The sequence below is a fragment of the Miniopterus schreibersii genome, assembly GCF_964146895.1.
Source record: "Miniopterus schreibersii genome assembly, chromosome: 6".
NCBI classification, from domain to species: domain Eukaryota; kingdom Metazoa; phylum Chordata; class Mammalia; order Chiroptera; family Miniopteridae; genus Miniopterus; species Miniopterus schreibersii.
This window is the reverse complement of record NC_138107.1, coordinates 42,088,495-42,108,726: the sequence shown is the minus strand read 5'-3', so window position 1 is coordinate 42,108,726 and position 20,232 is coordinate 42,088,495. Positions and strand designations below refer to the sequence as shown.

At 42.9% G+C, this 20,232-nt stretch overlaps 1 protein-coding gene and 2 pseudogenes across 7 annotated transcripts; 1 reads left to right on the top strand and 2 right to left on the bottom strand.

The window, feature by feature from the left end:
• Positions 1-54: 54 nt before the first annotated feature.
• PNRC1 (proline rich nuclear receptor coactivator 1) lies at positions 55-9,536 on the bottom strand. Its single transcript, XM_081139936.1, has 2 exons — positions 5,185-9,536; positions 55-3,186 (listed from the first exon to the last, which is right to left on the bottom strand). The coding sequence occupies exons 1-2, from the start codon at positions 5,722-5,724 to the stop codon at positions 2,743-2,745; spliced, it is 984 nt and encodes a 327-aa protein (XP_080996062.1). The 5' UTR covers positions 5,725-9,536; the 3' UTR covers positions 55-2,742.
• Positions 9,537-9,653: 117 nt separating this feature from the next.
• On the bottom strand, positions 9,654-14,753 carry LOC308558345 (ADP-ribosylation factor 1 pseudogene; annotated as a pseudogene). 5 transcript variants are annotated; one of them, XR_014000622.1, is made up of 3 exons: positions 14,519-14,753; positions 12,757-12,864; positions 9,654-10,866 (listed from the first exon to the last, which is right to left on the bottom strand). The product of XR_014000622.1 is annotated as an ADP-ribosylation factor 1 pseudogene (transcript). The 5 variants fall into 5 exon arrangements; XR_014000623.1 differs by having other exon boundaries at positions 9,654-10,978; positions 14,519-14,744; XR_014000626.1 differs by lacking the exon at positions 14,519-14,753 and adding an exon at positions 14,375-14,502 and having other exon boundaries at positions 9,654-10,978.
• LOC308559128 (RNA-binding protein with multiple splicing 2 pseudogene) lies at positions 13,302-15,192 on the top strand (annotated as a pseudogene). The gene is made up of 2 exons: positions 13,302-13,384; positions 13,817-15,192. The product of its transcript is annotated as an RNA-binding protein with multiple splicing 2 pseudogene (transcript).
• The last annotated feature ends 5,040 nt before the right edge of the window (positions 15,193-20,232 follow it).

The following is a 20,232-nucleotide window of genomic DNA, read 5'->3' as shown; positions in this document are numbered from 1 at the left end:
ACATTCTAATCTTTCTACAAACCACCTTTAAGTTTGAAGAGAATGGCTCCTGTAAACCTTTTAATAGTATAATTTATTATTTTTCCTTTATCTGCTTACAAGACTCTAATACTTAGCACCAAGATTAATGTAAATACAAGCAGCTCTTTCTAGTGTCACTTCATCAGTGGCATGAGTTGAATAAACTTGGTATCAAATTGCACAGATTTTTCTTAAAAACTTCAGTATAAAAGACTAAACACCTATTGATACCTGTGCTCTAGTGAAGTGACACTTCATGTAACAATGTTTTCTACTCACATACTCTACTTATAAACCTGTTTACAAGCTTCCTTTCAGGCCACTAAAATTTAGGCCTGGAGTTGGTGACTCCAAACACAATGTGTGCTTTATACACCACAAAACCAAACCAATATAATTATAGGAACATTGGAAAGAAAGTTCTACAAGAGACTCCAATGGGAGAAAAATAAAGGTGGCTGAGTAGTAATTAGGTTGCACTGTGGTCTGAATTAACAGTGAAACCTAACCCCAAGGTGATATATATTAGGAAGTGAAGCTTTTGGGAAGTGATTAGGACACAAGCAAACCCCTCATGAATGGCATTAGTGCACGTACAAAATGAGCCCCTCAAAACTCCCTCACTGTTCTACCCTGTGTGGATGCAATGAAAAGACATGTTAAGTGAGCTCTCACCCGACACTAAATCTGAACTTCCCAGCCTACAGAACTGTGAGAAATAAATGTTTCTAAGCTACCCAGTCTCTAGTATTTTGTTACAGCAGCTTGAAGGGACTAAGGCTGCTAAATAGTATTTTACTGTAATACCCAAACTAGTCAACTTTTGTTAAAACATTTTCACTAAACATTACCTATAGTCCAATTCAATCAATTTTGTTCACTCTTCAAACTATAAAACCTATAATATTTATTTACTTTATGTCCTGCCTTTAAGAATTTTAGCCGTTCTTTTTACCAGTTAACACTTCCCTTAGAAAGTCCTTTACAAGGCTGAAAGCTCACCTATTAGGAAAGAATGGTTTTTAAGTTTCTTCTCTAAATGCATTTTTAAGCTAGCTATGTGCTATGTGTGTGTGTACACACACACACACACGTAATAATGAAATATACTTTCTCTACACACACATAAGAACAACATATGTTGTATAGCCAGTGCTAAATGGTTGGCTGAGTTGCATATGACCTACATCTACAAGACAGCAAATCTAATTAGGACTTTGTGGCAGCTGTGACACAAGTTATACTCCTCGTACCGCTCATCAAGTCAGTAGTGATTCTAAGTAAGGTGCCCACACCACAGCCAACCTTTGTACAGCCAGGAAGTTAAATGTCTTCCCTCCCCTCCCACGTGAACCAAATGGCAAAGGAAGGTAAGACCCAAGACTCTCCCTTTTATTTTTTTCTGGTAAGGATGGCAGCAGCTTTAACCTATTCTACCTCAGAGAATCCTATATATACCCTAATACCCTTTTCCTTTTCATGTCTAAATACTGCCCAAAAAACTTCCCTTTTTGAGATAAACTTTAGCTTTTTACAGCAACTACATAGAGAAAATTGTGTTTTAGAATTTAGTACTGGAATAGGCCTTACATATATACTACAGAGTAAAAGAACAATGTTTCAATTTTAAAAATACGTAAGCTGCCATATTTATCTTCAAGCAAGCTGTAGAATCCAAATCTCCATCTATTCAACATCAATTATGCTTGCTTTGGTTCAAGTACCACCATTCATTGCCAACATAAACTCAGCAAACCAAACAAGTGTAATTTCTTTCACTAAAAATGTAAGATATGGTCAAGTCAAATAGTACTTTATGAAACCATACATATATTCTAAGTTATAAACGAATCAGATTTACTTTTGACCACAACCATTTCCGTTTGTAAGATGGGGAGTTCCTCCCCTAAGAGGTACTAGTGTGAAATTATTGGTCCCTCTAAACTCCAGATGGAGGATGGACAATTAGTATAAAGCTAAAGACATTTAGCTAGTAAAGTGAAAGTGAAAATCCACCTCCTAGTCACACATTCAAACATGGAACACAGGCACACACACAGAGTCAAGACTAGTTTAAAAAGTGGGGGAGGAGGCCAAATTATTATTTGAAAATTTGATTACAACCGATTTTGTTGGCATTAAAATTAGAGGTCTTTTAAATTTGGATATGGTTATAAACCAAAAACCAGAAATTAAGTTTGTTAAAAGTGAGAATAGGAGTTTTGCAATAATTACAGATTAGAAGGCAGAAATCAATTTAAAGAGAAAGGCAAACCCCTGTTTACAATGATTGTGCCACAGATTTAAATTTCAGTAGTGCATTAGTAAACTGTTCACATTTAGATCTTCACCTTGAGATTCGCCAGCTGTTTCTTGAAAAATCTCTCGGTACCTTGTGCAAATACATTGGTCTTCCATGTGCCTTAGCACACACTTAAAATTTCTCATTGTATATATACAAAACACCTACCATTTGGGCAGGGCAAAATACATACTTTCATAACAAAACTATAATGTACCTCTCAAGTATCAACAATATACACATAATACATGGTATACAGTATTTACAAAATATAAAATATAATACAAGCTGTTTGTAATTTTTAAAACTCATCTTTTGCCCTTGTAGGTTACAAGGCAAATTTCCATTTCTGTACCAATTTTCAAGAATCCAGGGATTTTGGAAAAACTATGTTTTACATACATACTGAAACTTGAGATCTAAGTTTGAACTTTTAGGAGAGTTTTTAAATGTACTGCCATCAATTCCCTATTTTGGTTGGAATTTTCAATAGTGCTTCCCATCCAGTGACTAGGCGGCTTTGGAAGAACACTAGGAGAAGGTGGATCACTAAACTTTGCCCCAGCATAATTTTCCTTTTGGCTCACTTCAGTTAGAAGCGCTGATTTCTTCAAATGCTTTTTTTTAATGTTCTCAGTATTTTTAAAAGGCTTTTTTTCCTGCTTTTGAATTATATCAGATGAAACAGAATCCTGCCAAAAGTTGTTTTCATTTCTTTTTGCAGAGGTGATCTTGGTTAGTGGTAAGTTATATTTGCTTTTCTGTCTGTTTATCTTTGGCTGTTCACATAAGTGCATACCATGAACAAGCTGCCCGTGGGGAACGGTGATTTTCTCCGATTTTCCCATGTTTGATTTTAAAACCTACAAAGACAAGGAACACAAAAGTGAATAGTCTCATGATAAAAACCAGTCACAAGCCTCACATACATGTTTGCTGCACTTACCACTGGATGCTCAAACATGCACATACCTAATTTTGCATACCACTAAAAACAGTTAATCACCACTGTTACCAATATGCAACGTATAAGCCAGTTCTAAAGTAGCCCCAAGTCCATCTTTCTATAACTGTAAGGAAGAGTAATGCCAACTGCTTTGTAACAAGGGTCAGGGTTTTTACAATAGAATGTTGCCAACAGACATTTTCTAATACTTCCATTTTGGTTGGTTGAGTCTGATTAAAAATAAAAACTATGGCCTGGTCGGGCATGGCTCGGTGGTTGAGCATCAACTTAAGATCCAGGAGATTGCAGTTTGACTCTGTCAGGGCACAAGCCCGGGTTACAGGCTGGATCCCCAGTTGGGTGTGAAGGAGGCAGCTGATCAATCACGACTCTCATCATCGACTCTCTAATCATAGATGTTTCTACCTCTCTCCCCCTCTCCCTTCCTCTCTCTCTGAAATCAATAAAGTCATATTTTAAATAAATACTAAAATAAAAACCCAAATACTAAAATACCACTTTTTATCATCTTTTCCAGTTGTAACAAGTCAGAAAAAAAGTTTCCGGCCTGCCCCCTACTTTCTGGTTTCACAAGTGCTTCAAGAATGCTGCCACACTAACCCTTGAAATATGGTGGGGAAGAGGACACAACTCTAGAACCCAAGTTAACATAGCCCATGTCATAAGGGAAACTGCTAACAGAGCTCCCTGGTTTAAATACCATTCTGGAAGAAAAAGGAATCTTACTGACCAGGAATCAAGAAGTACAAAAACTTGCTTTTAGATACATTACCACTAATATTTCAGAATTTTAAAAATTGAAAGGAATCTAAGAAAATAATTTAAGGAATTACGATGAACAAACTTAATTTTTCCAAGGGCACAGCTAGAGAAGCTGCAAATCTCTCAGTGCAATAGCCTTTCAACAAATGGCAGTAACTTTTCATATTATGAAAGAGTAAGTTTGAAATTAAGTCAACAAAACGTTTTATTTTGATAGGTTAATTTCAAACCATTTTAAGCGATTTAATCCTATTGAAGTTTTTTATCAATTTTATCCTAGTTCAATAGCATGGCAGCTGGGCGGAATAAAGTCGATTCAATTGATAACTCTTCTTTCGAAAATTTCAGTTTGGACGCAATAAAACCGCCTTCCACTAAGTTCGGTACAGTATACAGTGGAAACTGTTAAATTCCATTCATCTGATAGACTAGCACGCAAAATATATCGCTTCCAAGAAGAACTCGGCCGCCGCTCCTGCCAACTTTGAAAAATTAAAAAGCACAGCTAAGTAGGTCGGCCCGGCGAGGGGCAGAGCCCCGGTTGGATCGGCGCCCTCACAGCTCGGCAAAAAGCAAGCCAAAAGGAATCGAGCCAAAGGCGCCCACTCCCAATCCCGCACCAGGGCGGCGTGAGTGTGTACGCACATCGCCGCCTACTCTTGGAGGTACCCACCTTCAGGAAGCCGAAAAAGCTGGCCCCCACCCCTTCCCTTACCTCGCCCCCCCGACCAGGCCTCCTTCATCGGGGCTAGGGAGCTCAGCACGTAGCGCGCGCTGACGTCACCCCCCTCGGGCCCCTTCCCTCCCCACCCAACCGCGCGCCCAGAACACTGAAACCCCCTGGAACGCTGCCAGACTTCTAAATCGGGGCTGTTGCTGGGGCGCAGCTGCTCCTCTCATTGGCTGTTCCTCGGGAGCCAATCAGCAACGCCACCGCATGCCTTCCCCTCCCCCTCTTCCCCACCGCAAGAACGGAGCAGGCGTCACGGAAACTTCCCTCCCGAGTAAACAGCCGCCCCTGATCCCGGCCCCCCTTCGTGCAGAGCCCCAGACCCCAAACCCCAGAGCCTGGCTGTGACCGTCTAAGGACCAGGCTTCCCCAACGGTCCCCATGCCCCAATGCGACACTCACCTCTTTTCTAAACGAGGGCTGGCCAGGCGTCGCGGGAGGCAGCGGAACACGGAAAAGGTTCTCTTCCTCAGTTGGGGTTGCAGTTGCAGGACCCGGGGCCGCGGCGGCGGCCTGGTTCGGGACCTCCTGCGCTCCGCTCCGGCCCGTTGAGGGGCTCCGCCCGCTCTCCAGGCTCGGCCGGTGCTGCTGGTACTGGTGGAAGCGACTGGGCAGCTGCCCCGCCGGGCTGGCCCGCACCTTCTTCTTTCGCCGCTTCTTTGGTGCGGCCCGAGGGGTGCCCCCCGCCGGGGCGAGACTGCAGTTGGGCAAAGGTGCTGGGGCGCGAGGCTGAGGGGTCAGACACGGACCGTCCCCGCTTAGGAAGTGAGGGAGGAAGAGGGTGGGGGGAAGTGCCCGGGGGTCCGGAATCCGAGGTAGAGGCGGCGGAGCCGAGGTTACCATCGGGAGGGCCCCGAAGTAACCGCGGGCGGAAAAGCCTAGGGGCCCGAGGCGGCCGCCCAGGACCAGCGGCTCCCGCTGCGGGACGGAGACGACTGTCATAGCGCTAGGAGGAAAGTGGTTCAGCAGGAAGAGAAGGAGCAAGCGAAGCCAGAGATGAAAGGCGGCGAGGGCTGCTGCTAAGAGCCCGAGAAGAGCGCAGACTAGGACTCGGGCGGTGGCGGCGCAGCAACAAACAGCCTCAGCTCCAGCTCGGAGTGTTGTTATCGGAAGCTCCGCCCTGTAACCACCCACCTCCCTGCGAAAACCCAATCAGAATTCGACAGGGCACGCCACGCCCGCGGCTCCGCCTCCATCGCCCTGAAAGACACACACAAACAACTAGCTTGCTGCAGCGGGGCACAAAGAGCGCGCACTGCGCAGGCGCTGCCAACCGGCTCTTTTGGGAAGAGTCGGCCGCGGGAACAATGAGGTCCCGTTTCAGCCGCACCTCCCCCGCCCTTCTCCTCCCTCGCCCCCGCACCTTGTCTTCCAGGCAGAGGTCGGACAGAATTTGGGAATGGGGTGGCAGGGCCGGAGGAAGGGGGAAAGAATCCCGAAGCATCAAGGCCGTTGACCTTGGGGAAGTAATCTGTTTTATTTGAAGCCCAATATTATAGCATTATCGGTTTTGTTTTTTCAGGATTTCAAAGTACATTATGGGAATGTCTTCCTAGCAATCGTGAAGAAAATCAGTCCACATTTGTATTTGATGTGGCTCACGTTTTTTTCCTTTACTCGGCTGAGCAACGCTGCTCATTAGCCATGGTAATCGGAGTAAGAATTAAGGGAATGACATTAAGTGGTTGAAATTTGCGCCTTAATATATAAAAAGTTCATAAATCCGTAATTGGGCGTTAGAAATGTTACTGCCATCATACTTGAAGACCTGTGAGACTTTGGGATCGCAAAGCGGCGCCTGATGCTGAATGGGAAGCAATGGAGGAGGCTTGCGTCTCTGAGAAAGTGAAACAACTCTGCACCGTGGTGTATTTTGGTAGCTGTGTGCTGATCGAAATCTTACTCTCCTTGTGTATCTGGACTGGGCTAACACGGATAAAAAAGAACTGTGGCTACTTAAAAAGGACTTATGTGCCAGGAATTGTTATTTACATAAATTATCTCGTATGAACCTCACTACAGTCCTAAGGAACGGGTAGGTCCTCATTTCAAAGGACAGGAAACAGGCTTAGAGAGGCAAAAAGTCCTTGACAAACATGATACGGTAATATCAGAATTTGAACTCCAGCCCAGCTTTAACTTCCACACTGCCTGCCACACTAGATTGTAGGTTTTTAGAACACAATAATCGTATACTTCTCTGTATCCTCAGTCTCTAACCAATATTTTTCACCTTTGTAGTGCTTAATAAGTGTTTTATAATTAATGACAAGGTTTGACAGAGGTAATATGGAGAATAATGATTCTCAGTAACTTTACATAAACTTTTAATACTATTTTCCATCATTAGCGATTGTTGGTTTTTATCATATTTGCTGGGTTTTACTCATTTTTTGTGTTACCAACACTTAATACATAGTAAGTGCTCCTGTTCATTGGATGAACGGAAATCATATACTTCCAGAGCTCTAGTAGATCTTAGAGAACATTTAATTCAAATTTTCAGGTCTGCAAATTGAAGTTGGCTTTAGGATCTGGTGAGGAGAACCGCCTGAGGGTAGTTGGTGAAGAGCAGACAAAGATTATGAAATCTTTGGAATGAGTTAATTTGTTCTTTTGTTTTTAAAAAAGTTTCTACTTTTTCAAGGCACTCTTCATCTGTTCTCTACTTTCTAATCCTTTAAAGGAATACTATAATCCTATAAAATAGATTGAGATAGGTTCTTTGCAAAATACATGTGATGTTTAAAAAACCTCTAGCCCTAACTGGTTTGGCTCAGTGGTTCCAGAAAGTACCTCGGTTGCAGGCTCCATCCCGACCCTGGTTGGGGAGGCAACCAATCCATGTGTCTCAAGTGGATGTTTCTTTCTCCCTCTGTCTCTCTCTCTTTCCTTCCTTCCACTTTCTCTGAAAAGCAATGGAAAAAATACCCTCCAGTGAGGATTAAAAATAATAATTAAATAAAAAGCCTCTAAAGATAAAGTAAGTTGTCTAAGGGTTACATGATGAAGTCAGGGACTAAATGACTAAGTCCTAATGCCTAGTCCAGTGCTTTTTTTACTATAGCCCAAGGCCTAAGGTTTGACTTTATCTAAGGGTAAGGTCTCACTGTCCTGAGGCATAATTTATCTTCCTGGGGGCTGCTAATTGGCAGTCAGTTCAGTGAGGCCCTTGATCAAGGACACCTATTATTGTTTGTGAGTTATTGTGTATGGTACTTAGTTTATCCTTTTGAGGCCTGTATGGTAGGCTTCTTGTTAGACCCTGAATTTTGTACTTTAAGAAAGGTTGCTTTTCAAGAGCATTTGAAATCTTGCTTCCTGGAATATGTCTTGGTTTGGCTCAAATAAACGTTTATTAAAAAAAGAAAAGAAAAGAAAGAAAGAAAGGAAGGAAGGAAGGAAGGAAGGAAGGAAGGAAGGAAGGAAGGAAGGAAGGAAGGAAAGAAAGAAAGAAAGAAAGAAAGAAAGAAAGAAAGAAAGAAAGAAAGAAAGAAAGAAAGAAAGAAAGAAGAAAGGTAATTTTGCAGCTGTGACCACCCGGGTGAATGGTGGCCATCACTGAGACTGAGCTGGAATGGACTACCAGAAGAGAGTGATCCAGGTTTTATGAATCAGATAATTGGATTTTGTATGTAATTCCTATAGGCCCTTAGTCTTTAGTAAAGTATAATTTTAATATTCAAACCTGGTTTCATCTGTGCTATAAGATGTAAAGGAAAAGATCAAATGCTGTTGTCTGGGCCCAAAGGGCTAATCATGGAGGTGGCAAGATATTCCAAGGGTAAAGTAAATCTTGGGCAGTCTCTGAGGGTTCTTGAAGCCTTTGGTACCAGAGCATGCCTTGGTTTTTTTTTTGTTAATTCAACAGTTTCTTTAGAGGAGTTTTTTGTGTGTGTGTGTTTTAAAATAAACAATTGAAAAGTAAACCAGGCATTGAAGAGCGGGGGAAAAGAGGTAAAGGCACCTGAGGACTCGGGCTAATATATTCAGAGGAAATGGAATAAAAGCCTGAGATCTGGTGACTGACAACATGAGAGTAGTGGAGAGACCAGATAGGGTAGAAGTATGATGGTGAGGATAAGAAGAAGGGAGAGTAAAAGAGATGCCTCCAGACTTTCAGTCTGGTTCATTTGGAGAGAAATGATAGCCTTGACAGGAATATGAAAATCCAAAAGGGGCAATTTGAAGAGACAATATTATTTCCGTGGTTTAGTAAGGTTTTGTTTTTGCTGTTCTTAATTTTAAAGTCAAATTAATTAAAAGTTTTGTTTTGTCTCTCAAAAAGAAAAGAACCCCCAAATAATTATGTTGGTTTTTTTTTTAATACTGTATATCTTGATTGATTTTGGTGAGAGGAAGGGAGAGGGAGAGAGAGAGAGAGAAACATCAATGATGAGAGAGTTGTCATTGATTGGCTACCTCCTGCACGCCCCCTGCTGGGGATCCAGCCCTCAACCCAGGCATGTGCCCTGACTGACTGGTAATTGAACAGTGATTTCCGGGATCCTAGGTTAATGCTCAACTGCTGAGCCATGCCCAGCCGGGCAATTATGTTGTTTTTTTTACTTTCCTATGAACCTCTGATAGCAAAAGTCTTCCTCTTGTTCAGTATGAAAACATGGAAAACTGTTTGCCTCCGTGGAAATCAGTGCCTCCAATCAATCTGTTTACCTTTGGCTATTTCATTTGACATTTTTAGAAAATAAGTCTTAAACTACTTCCAAGAAATTTAAAATAAATTAAGGAAAATGGATTGAAACATAGTGTCAAATCTTTATTTTTCAGGTCCCAGTACAGTCAATTTAATCCTGTCATCCTAGTCAGCTAAAATTCCATGAGAAAAAATAGCATATTTCATTTTTATAAAATACTGCAATCCTCCAATTTTTTAGAGAGAGAAAGAGAGAGAGAGAGAAACATTGATGTGAGAGAAAAACATCAGTTGGCTGATCAGCTGCCTCCTGTTGCATAATATTGCAGAGCAGTACCCAAAACTGCCTCATTGGAAACAAGAGCTTCTTTACATTAAATAAAAACCCGGTTGCAGGCTGCCTTCTGTACATGTATAGCGTGATGAAACACACTGGGACCGACCATGGAGACAACTTCTGGCACTCACACCACAAGGAACAAGTCTGCCACATGATAGGAAAGCAAGGGTGAAGGAGTACAGGGCTGGAGAATGGGTAGAGAGGAGTAAGTGCGGCTCAGTTCTGGTTCTGGAGCTGATCGCACAGCCAGTCCAGTCCCTCATAGAGCCCGACCCCAGTGATGGCGGAGGTGGCCTGAAGGTACCAGATCCTGTGGTTCAGAGAGTGCAGGCCCAGCTTGTCCGTGAGCTCAGCTGCATTCATGGCATTGGGGAGGTCCTGCTTATTTGCGAGCACAAGAAGAACAACATCCTTGAGCTCGTCCATCATCCGCATGATCTCCTCTCCAGCCAAACTCATGCGCTCTAGGTCAGTGCTGTCGACCACAAAGATGAGAGCTTGTCTGTCGGGGCAGTAGTTGCGCCACAGAATTCGGTTCCTCTCCTGGCTGCCCGCATCCCACACAGTTAAGCTGATGTTCTTATGTTCCACAGTCTCCACATTGAAACCTATGGTGGGGTTGCTCTGCACCACCTCACCCAGCTTCAATTTGTACAGGATCGTGGTCTTCCCAGCACCGTCCAGGCCCACCATGAGAATGGGTATTTCTTTTTTGCCAAAAAGGTTCTTGAACAGGTTTGCAAAGATATTCCCCATGCTGTAGAGTGGAGAGGCACTGGCCAGAGAAATCCTCGCCAGCACAGTGCTGCTGCTGCTGCTCCCAGCCGGGCGTTGGTTCTATTTGGTGATTCTTTAGCAGGTGTTTATTGATCCTTACTCTAATGCTCTGTTATTGCTGTGACTCAACCACTCTGTTTCCAGTCAACTCACTGTTTAAAGTTCAAAGTCCAGAGTGAGAGTAGCTGACTGGTGCAGTTTGATTGGTCTAGATCAGATGACTAATCACCATCATCCTGGTTCAACAGAGCTGTCTTACTAGATACTCCTGGGTGGTGGCTGGCTAGGGTGGTGAGCCAGGGTGGAGAGGCACCTGTGTATAAGGAGTTATTGAGGACCACTTCAGGGACCACTTTGAGAAGTTTGGCCAACCCAGTACATTGCATAACCTATCTTCCAGGCACAAAGCATCCTCCTTTTTGCACCTGCAATTTCAGGAATCCAAAGGAAGTGAGAACTCTGGGGCTTCCTCCTGTTTCGTACTGGGGATGAGCCCGAAACTTGGGAATGTGCACTGACAGGGAATGGAACTGGTGACCTTTTGGTGCATGGGAAAACACTCAACCAACTGAGCCACACCGACCAAGGAAAACCAGTGCCCCAGGTTTTACAGTATTTAGACTTAGAGTGGTATGATAAAGTAGAATTTCAGACACTAGAGCTCTTTCTACTGTGTGTTGCTAAAAGGCTACAAAACCAATACTTGTTTTAGAGAAATGATTATGATTTTCAAGCCTAAGTAAAATTGTGTGCAGATTTTTTTGTAATTTGAAACCCCAGAACATAAGAAAAACATAAGATTTGACCAGTGATTTTCTGTTAACTATTATTAGAACAACCCGGCTGGGCATGGCTCAGCAGTTGAGCATCGACCTAGGATCCAGGCAATCGGGGTTCGATTCCCGGTCAGGGTGCATGCCTGGGTTGCGGGCTTGATCAATGACTCTCATCATTGATGTTTCTATCTCTCTCTCCCTCTCCTTTCCTCTCTCTGAAATCAATAAAGATATATTAAAAAAGAAAGAAAGAAAGAAAGAAAGAAAGAAAGAAAGAAAGAAAGAAAGAAAGAAAGAAAGAAAGAAAGAAAGAAAGAAAGAAAGAAAGAAAACATTTCCTTGCCTGGCTGGTGTTGCTCAGTACTTGAGCATCAACCTATGCACCAAGAAGTTGCCACTTCAGTTCTTGCTCCCCAAAGGGGGCATGCAGCAGGCAGCCAATTGATGTTGATATTTCTCCTGGATATTTCTTTTTTTCTCTCTCTCCTTCTGCCTCCCTCTCTCTCTCAAGTCAATAAAAACATATTTTTTAAAAAAGAAAACATTTCCATGCCCTTATAACATCCAGAAACATTTAGGATTTGTACAAAACAATCAAATCAACATTGCTTGAGTTATCTTTACTGTGTCCTTATTTTATCTTTAAAAATTTAAGATTTGTACAAGAAGATAAAACTGACATTCCCTGAATTATGTCATTTTTAAATATTCCTGGACACACAGAGAAAGACCAAAAGAATGTTTAGAATGCACAGCTGAAGAACAACCACAACCACCTTCGCAAAGAAGCGCAGAATGAAGTTGTGATGTTGATATTTTGTCATATTTTCTCTGAGATATTATGACTTGCAGCCAAATATGACTCATCGCTATAAATGTTATATCTAAAATGATGTAATTAGCTTCTTGAGTTTCAGGGGAGAAAAGAAGTGATATTTTGGCTTAATTAGTAAGTTAACATGTTATAGTTATTCTTTACATGTACAAGTGCATTTAATGTGATTAAGTTAAATACGGACATCAGGGGTTGTTTAAAGATATAGCTCAGCAGATCATGCAATATTGATGCCCACTAGCCAATAACACATGCCATGCACACAGAGCTTTTTATTGCTATACTCTAAAGTGTACACAGTCAAGCCAGGAGCACGCAATTTTTGAGGAATAAAAAAAAAAAAGGAATAAAAAGAATCTGCAGGACACAGAGACAGAGAATGGAAGGTTTTAAACAGTCCTCCTAATAGCTTTACGGTGTTAGGAGTGTAGTACATTCATGAAAAAAATCAAGATGCTATAAAAAAAATATATATATATAAAAAAGGCTATTGAAAAGTTAAAGTATTGCCCTAGTTGGTTTGGCTCAGTGGTTAGGGCATTGGCCTGCAGACTCAAGGGTCCCTGTTTTGATTCTGGCCAAGGGCACTTACCTTGGTTGCAGGCTCGATCCTGTGTGCTGGAGAAAGCCAATTGATATGAATCAATGTGTCCCTCTAACATCACACATTGATGGGGTTTTTCTCTCTCTCTCTCCTACCCTATGAAAAGCAATGGAAAAAATATCCTCACGTGAGGATTAAAAAAACAGAGAAAAAAAAGAAAGAAAAAAAATTTAAAGTATTATGGCATAAAACAAACCAAGGTTTTGTTTTGTGCACATTAACCACAGGTTAAAACACACACACACACACACACACACATTTAGTATGTCTTTATTGATTTCAGAGAGAGGAAGGAAGAGGGGGAGAGAGAGAGAGAAACATTGATGATGAGAGAGAGTCATCGATCAGGTGCATCCTTCAGGTCCCAGCTGGGGATCGAGCCCACAACCCCCCCGCATGTGCCCTGACGGGGAATAGAACTGTGACCTCCTAGATCAATTGTCGATGCTCAACTGCTGAGCCACACCAGATGGGCCAAAACCCATCTTTTAAATAAACATCTAAGAATATCCCATAGTCCTTCCTAATGATTCATGAGTCGTGGCCGTAGAGGTGGTACTTCTCATCTTCCGTCCTCTCAAATTCATCTTGGGGTGCCCCAGACAATCAATGCCATGTTTGTTTTCACTTCTGCATCATTTCAGGTTATTCTGAAATTTCCTTATTATTTTGGCTGTTTTTTTTCCCCCTTTTAACTGTTTTATGGCTATACTTCAACTTCCTGTTTTTAACTATCCATGTTTGGTGTATAAAATTTAGTTTTTCAAAATTGTACTCTGAGAAGTATATTTTAAAAATGATTCTAGCGTCGGCTCCGGTTCCCAGCGCCTCCCCCGCCGCACCCCCTCCCCGCCTCCCGCACCCGCCAAACTTGAAGTGACCCCAGCGGGACGCGGCGGCCGCCCCTCTCACCGCCCCGCGCGCCCCGCCCCGCGCCCCCGGAGCGCCCCGCCCCGCGCCCCTCCCACCTCCCCGCCCAGCCGGCGCCGCGCTCGCCCTCCGCCTTCCCCTCCTCCCGCCCCTCCCCCGCCCCCTGAGCGGCCTGAAGCCTGACCGCGCGCAGCCCCGGCCCCGGCCGCACCCTGGAGGAGGAGGTCCGGACGCGGTTCGTCAGCGGCCTTCCTGTGGACATTAAACCCAGAGAACTTGACCAGCTCTTCAGGCCGTTCAGGGGGTACGAAGGGCCCCTCATCGGGCTCACTGCAGACAGCCTGTTGGTTTTGTGATGTCTGACAGCCCGGAGCAGCAGAAGCAGCAAGAATGCGCTGACCGGTATTCGCTCTGATCCCGGGAACCCGCAGACCCTGAGGCTCGAGTTCGCCAGAGCCAACGCCAAGACGGCCAAGAACCAGCTAACGGCTGCAGCAGCCCCACAGCGCTCACGCCGCCCTAGGAGCACACTTCATTGCGCGGGACCCCTGTGACCTGACGGGGGCTGCTCTGATCCGCACCTCCCCAAGAGGCCTGGGCCCCTCCCCCTGTACGCCCAGAGCTGAGCCCCGCTCTCTCGCGCGCGGCGTTCCCCCACCCCGCCGCCCCCGCCGCCCTGCGTGCTCAGGGGCGCCGGGACCCTTCCTCTGACCCCACCCAGCAAGGGTGGGAGTACCTCAGTCCTGTTAGTTCCTCAGCCCTGGTGCCACAGCCTGAAGCCCCTGCCCCCGCTGGGGAGGAAGCTGCCCCGAGCTTCCACTGTCCCCGAGCGGCCTGTGGAGCTGCTGCTTTCCTCCAAAGACTGAGTTTTAGGCCTTACCCAGTGGACTGCTTCCTGTTTCCTCTCTCTCCTCGTCCTCAGCGCTGTCCTGTCCCAGAGCCCTTCTCCGAGGCTCCCAGGAGGAGCCGGGGGCCTTCTCGCTGGGACACCCATACCCGGCTCGCAGGCCTCACCGGGACCGAGCAAGGCCCCACCTCCGGTCCAGACTTGCTTCTGTAGCTTCTCCTCAGAGAAACAAGGCGTTTGATTTTGCATGTTTTCTGGCATGAATGAAGACACTTAAACTTGGGTATGTGTGAGTGTACAGTTTGTTCTCACATTGTGTCGCCATAGCAACAGGTCCTGGCCTTTAATGGTTCATCATTCCTGGTCCGGCTCTCCACACCCCTCCCCTGCACCCACCCTGCTTCGGGGAGGCCGGAGCCCTGCAGCCAGTTCCAGCCCCACACACTTCCCAGCTGAACAGCAGCGACCCCCAACAAAGAGAGTTTCCTTTTTTACCTTGAATCAGGGTCCTCCGCCCCTGCCTCAGATGGGCCAACAAGGGGTGTTCAGAACACCCCTTCTCTGCCCGTTTTGCTCACCTCTCCACAGCACACCCCACCCATGCCATTGCTCGTCTTTCTTTCCAAGCTGAAACCAACCAAAAAGTGAAAGTATTTTTGTACCCTGTGTAACAAAATATTTATGCATCATAAAGGATTTTTCATGTGTGTGTGCAATTAATTATTGAAGAGACCTTGTTCGCCCTGTCCGATGAGTTTAATGTTTAGTTTGGGGCACGAAGAAGAAAAGGGTTTCCATTCGCCAGCAATGAGCCTTTGTGTCAGGCGTTAGTTTAAGAAAAATGAAAGGAAAATTGTGCAATTTTTTTGTTTCGTGAGCACATCAGCGCTTTGCCTTTTGCCACATCTGTGGCTGTCTTGCCGTTTTCAAATTTGGGAGACGAGGTGGCAGTTGTAATTGCTGATCCTGTGAGAATGTGAAACTGGATGATAAATGAAATGCAAAATAAAAAATCATCCAAAGTAAAAACAAAACGAAACAAAAAACCAAACAAACAAAAAATGATACTAGCAATAAAGAAAACCATGATCTTTGACATACTTGTATTTTCAGGGAACTAACCATGATAGGAAGTGAAACTTAATGCAATCTAGTAAATAAAATAAATATAAAATAAATGAATAATGGCAGCAGTAAGTTAAGCTCATTTGTGTGAGTTAATGATTTTTTAAGTGATCAAAAGTTAAAAGCCATTAAATAACTTTTTAAAAAAGCTTTTGACAGCTCAGCTCACAAGCTCCAGTGATCAGACATAATTTATCTTTCTAAAGTCCACTCTCCCAGATTACTTTCACACACTGCAATACCATTGCCACCTAGTTCTAAAAATGTCAAAATTTCTATTTGCTCAGCACAGTTTCTTCCTCTGTACTTTCACACATGGAAAAGCAAGATTCTGCTTACCCTAAAATCTTTAAATAATACTGGCATTTTAAAAGGTGAACTACATGAATCTTTGGTGTCTTCTACTCCTGGGCTGCAGATGCCTGCTCCCAATGTATATGCACCCTAATTTGTAAATCCTGGAATCTTTTGAACCCATCCCATTTTCCAGATGATGAAAGTGAAATGATTTGCCAAGATTTAGAGTTAAGGATAGAACCCAATGCACTGAGTGGAAAAATTATGTGTGAATTATATATCTGAAAAGAGACTTATATCCAGAATATATGAAGAACTCTTAACAGCCATATGATAAAGAGACATACCTTTTAAAACTATAAAATATGTCTCTTAGAAGGATTTGAGGAACATTCCCATAAGATAGGTTGACATAGGGTGCTGTGTAGAATGTCTAAAAACAACCACACACATACATCTCCTGCTTTCAAAAAGCTTATATACCATCTTGGGAAGATAAGCATTACATGAACAGTTTAATTAAATGGTATAATGTATGAAAAGCACATACTTTTGATACACATTAAATAAGACCACCAGAATCCATTCACTTAACTTTCATTCACTAAAATCTTTGAAAGTGCTTTCTAGGTACCAAATGCTATTTGAAACTTGGAGATTACTATGCTAAACGAGATAGTGGCCCCAGGCCACCTAAATAGCAATGCAGAAAAATAATACAAAAGATGTCACAAGTCACTAAGTGTGGTAGAAATGGTAAGGTTATTCCTTAGTATTCAAGAAACAGCATTAGAAAGTTCCAAGTACAAAGTTTGGACTTGTTATCTGTTTATTAAAAGACTTCGGGGTGTAGCTCTTGCCTCTAGTTAGAGCAGCACACAGTCCACTCAAGACTGTACAGTCACTGATGACCATACAGTCACTCATGTCTATATACACACACACCTTTTCAGGCAGAGCTGGGCCACTTGTGATGAAAGATGAGTGGTATCTGGGGCCAGGCCAGGGCTACTGACAGTTGGCTGGCTGCCTGTACCTTCCCTCTATAAAGCAAGTAAGTGAGGTACACAGCGAAGCTGTTAGTAGTGGTGCTGGCCCATGGTGAAGGGTTTCTAAACAGGTGTTTACCTGAAGTCTTCCCACCATGGGTAGCAAGGCCACTCCAACGTGCTGAGAATTTACAAGTCTTTGAGCTGTACCTGGTAAATTCTGCTATCTTTCCATCAGTTTCTCAATGTTGACAAAGCTGTGACCCTGCCAGTTAGGACAGAGGAGAAACAGAGGTAGAAATATAATTATTTGCACCAACTCCTCCCCTTCTGAGAACCAGCCCTTGGAATACACACCCAGCAGTTTGAGCTTCAGTGTTTGTTTCCTTTTTGCAGCTCAGGCACTGAGACATATTTGTTCATAAATGTGCCTGAACTTCATAACCTCTTCTCCTTACTGAAAACGGGTAATGTGTTTCTTTCCCTCAACCCCTTTCTAGGATGTCTAGTCCACTGTCTTCTACGCAAGACCAGCACACTCCCTCAGAATCTTACACCTTACCTATTTTTCCTGCTCAGGGCTACCAACTGTTTTACACATTATTGAACAGTTGTGCAATCCTAAGCAGAGAGGCTGGAGGTAGAAGGGTGAGAAACAGGAATCCTGCTCTAATATCAGGGCCTGGGATCTCTGGAGGGCCAGGGGCTCCGAACTGTTGCTGTAGGACAGCAGTTTTCAGAACATGTTCAGAGAACCTTTTTTCCCCCTGTGGTCAGAGTACATTTTGAGTCTCCAAGATCCTCCTTTTTTCAAATACATGCCTGTGTGAGACTAGATTTCAACCAAAACATATCTCAACAGAGTGCAGAAGTAGATATGATGCAAGAGATTTGCAGAAAAAGCAAGTGCCACTACTCTCGTTAACTTTTGTTTTGGAAAACACAGCTATGTTTTAAATAAAAATGTTACTTATGCTAACATTAATGTATTTTTTGTGGTTAATTTTTTTTTTAAGCCTCACCCAAAGATATTTTTCCCATTGCTTTTCAGAGAGAGTGGAAGGGACAGAGAAAGAGAGAGAAAGACAGAGAGAGAGAGAGAAACATCAATGTGAGAGACACACATCAATTGGTTGCCTCCCGACTGGGGCAACCGAGGTACGTGCCCTTGGCCGGAATCGAACCCGGGACCCTTCAGTCCGTGGGTCGATGCTCTAACCAGAGTCAAACAGGCTAGGGCTTTTGTTATTAATTTTAAGTAAATTAATGTTTTTAAAGGTTTGTTTTAATTTTAATGAAGTAAATATTGACATACTCATATAAAGAGAGCTTCCTGGAGTTCTCAACAATTTTTAAAGTGTAAAGGGTTCTGATATTTAAAAGTTTGAGAACCACTGCTCTAGGTGTGCTCTTGGTCCCCATTTGTTCTCTATCTTGCTCTTCCCGAGATACCACACCAAGATCCATCGCTTCAACCACCGCCTCCAAGCTGGTGATTGCTGAGGGCAGCACCTGAGCTTCTATGGGCTGCTCTGCAAGAACCCGGAGGTAAGGGAAACAAGGTTGCCTCTGAGAGCTGAACTCGATAAATCCCTGCACTGCAGATGTGATCAGCCATTCACTCATTCAACAAATATTTATTGGGCACCTACCCTGTGCCATGTACTATTGTAGACACTGGGGTTATAGCAGTAAGCAAAACAAAATTCTTGAACATTCTACTGGAGTATGTTGAGAGGGTATAAAAGAGTATAATGGAAAATAAAGCCATATGTAGAAGTATAAGAAGTTATCTGTAAGAGTTTGACTTTAGGAAGTATTTGGGATAACCCCAAATTCCAGGTTTCTTTCCTCACAAGATTCCCAAAGGTGATATTTAGACAATGGACAATGATAAAGGAAAGCAAAGTAATGTGACAAAGATTGTGTGTGTGTGTATGTGTGTGTTTTTCTTTATCCTAGAAATTATGTTGTCCATTAGCCATTCTGCTAGTAGGCCTCTGGGAAGTAGGTGTTTACAAATTTCATCTTGGTAAGGAGACAGATATGATGCAAGAAAAGTTCCTGTGAACCACAGGAGTGGGGGAGGAAGAGAGCCAGGAGAGCACTCCTTGGGATGGGCAGCTCAAGAACAAGACCATACTAGTATACTTGCAGCACAGGTTTGTGACAATCCAGAAAAGAGCATGGGCTCTGAGCCACTATGAGGTCACCTAAGCACCACCCTCCAGACATCATCTTGAGGAGAAAAAGGAAGAGAAATAGCTCTAATATGGAGTTATTACCTGGAAGGAGACTATCTTAAGTAAGGAGAGTGAGATACTTTAATTGGTCATTTTGAGTTTCATCTCCAACATTTTCTTTGCACATCTGTGATGTGGTGTGATAAAATTTTAAACTGGCTGCATTAACATTTATTGTTGTTGGGCTTGTGTGTGAAACCCTTGAGACAGGGAACTCTGGAAAGAATGACTCAATTAAACTCTTCTTTCTAAACATAAATGATACTAGCAGTTGGTCAAATGGAGACAGGAGGCGAAAGAAAAGAGATGCCAGAAGGCAAAGAGAACAAGATGGACAAATTTACTTTATTAATTTGTTCTTTAATAATTTTATGAGAAAGATGTCACTATATTATAAAGCTGCAATAATCAAAACAGTATGGCACTGGCATAAAAACAGGTTTGTAGCTCAATGGAAGAGAATAGAGTCCAGAAATAAATCCTTGCTTATATGGTCAATTGATGTATGTCAAAGGAGGCTAAGATATATAATGTAAAGATAGTTTCTTTAATGAGTGGTGTTAGGAAAACTGGACAGATATATGCCAAACAATGAAATCAGAACACTTTCTTACACCTTATACAAAAATAAACTCAAAATGGATTAAAGACTTAAATGTAAGACCTGAAACCATAAAAATTCTAGGAGAAAAGATAGGCAGTAAACTCTTTAACAACATTCTTAGCAATATCTTTTTGGTTATGTCTCCTCAGACAAGGGAAACAAAAGAAAAAATAAACTAATGGGACTACATCAAAATGAAAAGTTTTTGGATAGTCAAGGAAACAATCAACAAAACGAAAAGACAACCTGCTGAATGGGAGAAGATAGTCACAAATAATACATTTGAAAAGGGGATAATATTGAAAATATGTAAGGAACTCATACAACTTAACCCAAAAAACCAAAAAAACAACCCCAAAACCCCACAAAAACCAACCAAACAAACAACCCCACACCAAAAATCAAACAATTCAACCAAAAAATGGGCAGAGGACCTGAATACACATTTCTCCAAAGAGGACATACAGATGGTCAACAGACATATGAAAA